The sequence below is a fragment of the Danio aesculapii genome, chromosome 4, assembly GCF_903798145.1.
Source record: "Danio aesculapii chromosome 4, fDanAes4.1, whole genome shotgun sequence".
In the NCBI taxonomy this organism is placed as follows: domain Eukaryota; kingdom Metazoa; phylum Chordata; class Actinopteri; order Cypriniformes; family Danionidae; genus Danio; species Danio aesculapii.
Genome location: NC_079438.1, coordinates 57,514,350 through 57,516,849, shown reverse-complemented (window position 1 = coordinate 57,516,849; position 2,500 = coordinate 57,514,350). Strand labels below are relative to the sequence as shown.

The window sequence follows — 2,500 nt, the reverse complement described above, 5'->3', positions numbered from 1 at the left end:
CGACTCTGCGGCAGTGGCGAACTTCAGCATGACCCCGGCAGAGAAACTGCTCTCCAACCGGATGCTGTGCTACTGGGGTGGGTTTGCTCACACCGGAGAGCCCCAGAGACCCGCGGACATCAGCGGGTTCTGCCGGCAGCAGCGGCCACCAAGCTGGCCCACATACACAGCCCACAGCGGCTGGATGATCATGAACCTGACCGCACATCCACACCCACAGGCCGGCTCACGAGAAGACATCTGCGACTTCTGGGACACTCTGGGCATCTACCCGTAACAAAGAAAATGGCATTAAAAATACTATAGTAATTTATAGTGTTTCTGAACCACACGCTGAATTAAATACTCTTCGCATTTACTACATTTTAGTAAGATAAGTGGTTGCAAACAATTTGTTTGAGCTGAATATAAACAAACAAATGCAGTTGAACATTATTAAATTTAATTGGTTTGTTTAAACTTACACTATAAAAAATGCACACAATTCATTCATGTTGTCCCAACACAAATCGATTAAGTTAACGTAACACTTTTAACAAATTTATGTGGATTGAACATAGAAAAATTAAGTTGTCCTAATGAAATCTCAAGAATTGAGTTGATTCAGCTTATTTTAATTAAGTAGTTTGAACAAGCAAAAAACTTGTGTAGTTCATATAAATAGTTTGCAACCACTTACCTTAAATGTTTTAGTGCATATACCACAGTGTATCATCAATGAAATAAACTTATTCGATTTACTGAAAATATTAAGGTAACTGGTTGAAAATAATTTATTTGGGCTGAATTAACACACACAAATGAAATGTAGTATTGTTCAACTTTGTTTGTTTAAATTCAGCCCAAGTAAATTGTTCTTGTATGAGACTGTAAAAATATCTGTTAATGAACAGTTTCACAAGTGTTTTCTGTTCATTTACAGTTGTGAATTGCATTATGGGATGTTGATCTCTGCTCTGTCCACTTTTGATGTTGGAAATTCAACTCTACAGTTTAACAAAGAGACTTTTAGTCACGTTTTAGTAATTTGAACTAAGATTATGTGTAAGAAATAATAATATATAGAGAAAGAAGTCTGTATATTTCTTCATAACTAATAATTTATATAATTTAACAATAATTTGGGTCAAAAACAATCTAGCATTTACAATAAATTACTATAGGATTTTTTCATGTGCACTCTCAGAAATAAAGGCACAGGAGCTGTCACTGGGGCAGTACCTTTTTAAAGGATACATATTTGTACCCAAATAGTCCACAGTGGTACCTAAAATGTGCATATTAGTACTCAAATCAGTTGTGTAGTCCTTACTATACGCACGTATACTCAGTATGTTTACTTTTTTCCATGAGCTGTTTGGGTATTACCACTTCTGAGGATCAATAATTGTATATACCCTCGGTATACTCACTTATTTTTCTGATAAAACTTCCCTAATTTTATTGTATTATTTTTTTAATCCTACTTAAAAATGTATATTTTTCTTTGTTTACCCCAAAAGGATCGGTTTCAGATCCGCCCTAAAATGAAAATCCTAAAATCACCCCTGTAAAACAGTATTTCACATTTTTCTACCTACCTACTCTGCCTACCACTATTAGCTAAACATAAATCATTAAATAGGATTAGACTATTAGCATCTCTCTTTAAAATGAATAATTTTTATTTTTTGTGTGTAGTTTTCCCAAAAAATGAAAACTGTCATCATTTACTCGACCTTTACTTGTTCCAAACCGGTTTGTCTTTTTTTTCCTTCTGTTGAACACAAAAGAAGATATTTTGAAGAAAGCTGGAAACCTGTAACCATTGACTTACATTGACATAGTATTTGTGGAAGTTAATAGTTACAGGTAACTGATTTAAAAGAAAAACAACATATATATATATATATATATATATATATATATATATATATATATATATATATATATATATATATATATATATATATATATATATATATATATATAAAGCTGATGAATCAAAGAAACATTGACTTATGTCGTTTCTTTGCCCACTTACATTTAAAATTTGGGTCAGGTGTAATAGTATACCACCTTTTTTTAGGACTACACCACCGACCCAAATGTACCTAAAAAGTACCTTTGAGGTATCATTATGGACCGTTCAGGTACAAATATGTTCCTTTTGAAAAGGTACTGCCCCAGTGACAGCTCCTGTACCACCACTGAGAGTGTGGGATCACAAGACATGAGATGTAAAATAAAGATATAAAGTTTTGTTTTCACTACAATGAAACTAAATTAGGAGAATTTCTACTTTAAAAAGCAAAGAAATAACTGATAATTATTTTAACACACGCACACACATTTGGTCCCCACAATGTAAGGAAGACAAGGAACATACACTCATTATTTCTACACTCTTCGAGCTCATATTCATTCATTCATTCATTCATGTTGCTTTCGGCTTAGTCCCTTTATTAATCAGGGGTTGCCACAGCAGAATGAACTGGAAACTTATCCAGCATATGTTTTA

The 2,500-nt window shown here is 33.4% G+C and overlaps 1 protein-coding gene across 1 annotated transcript in view; it reads left to right on the top strand.

The window, feature by feature from the left end:
- Window positions 1-1,027, top strand: part of LOC130222606 (crystal protein) — a 13,254-nt gene extending 12,227 nt beyond the window's left edge. The window contains exon 8 of the mRNA XM_056455145.1: window positions 1-1,027. This exon is cut by the window's left edge and continues 179 nt beyond it. Within this exon, the coding sequence (XP_056311120.1) occupies window positions 1-277 (277 nt within the window). The 3' untranslated portion in view covers window positions 278-1,027.
- The last annotated feature ends 1,473 nt before the right edge of the window (window positions 1,028-2,500 follow it).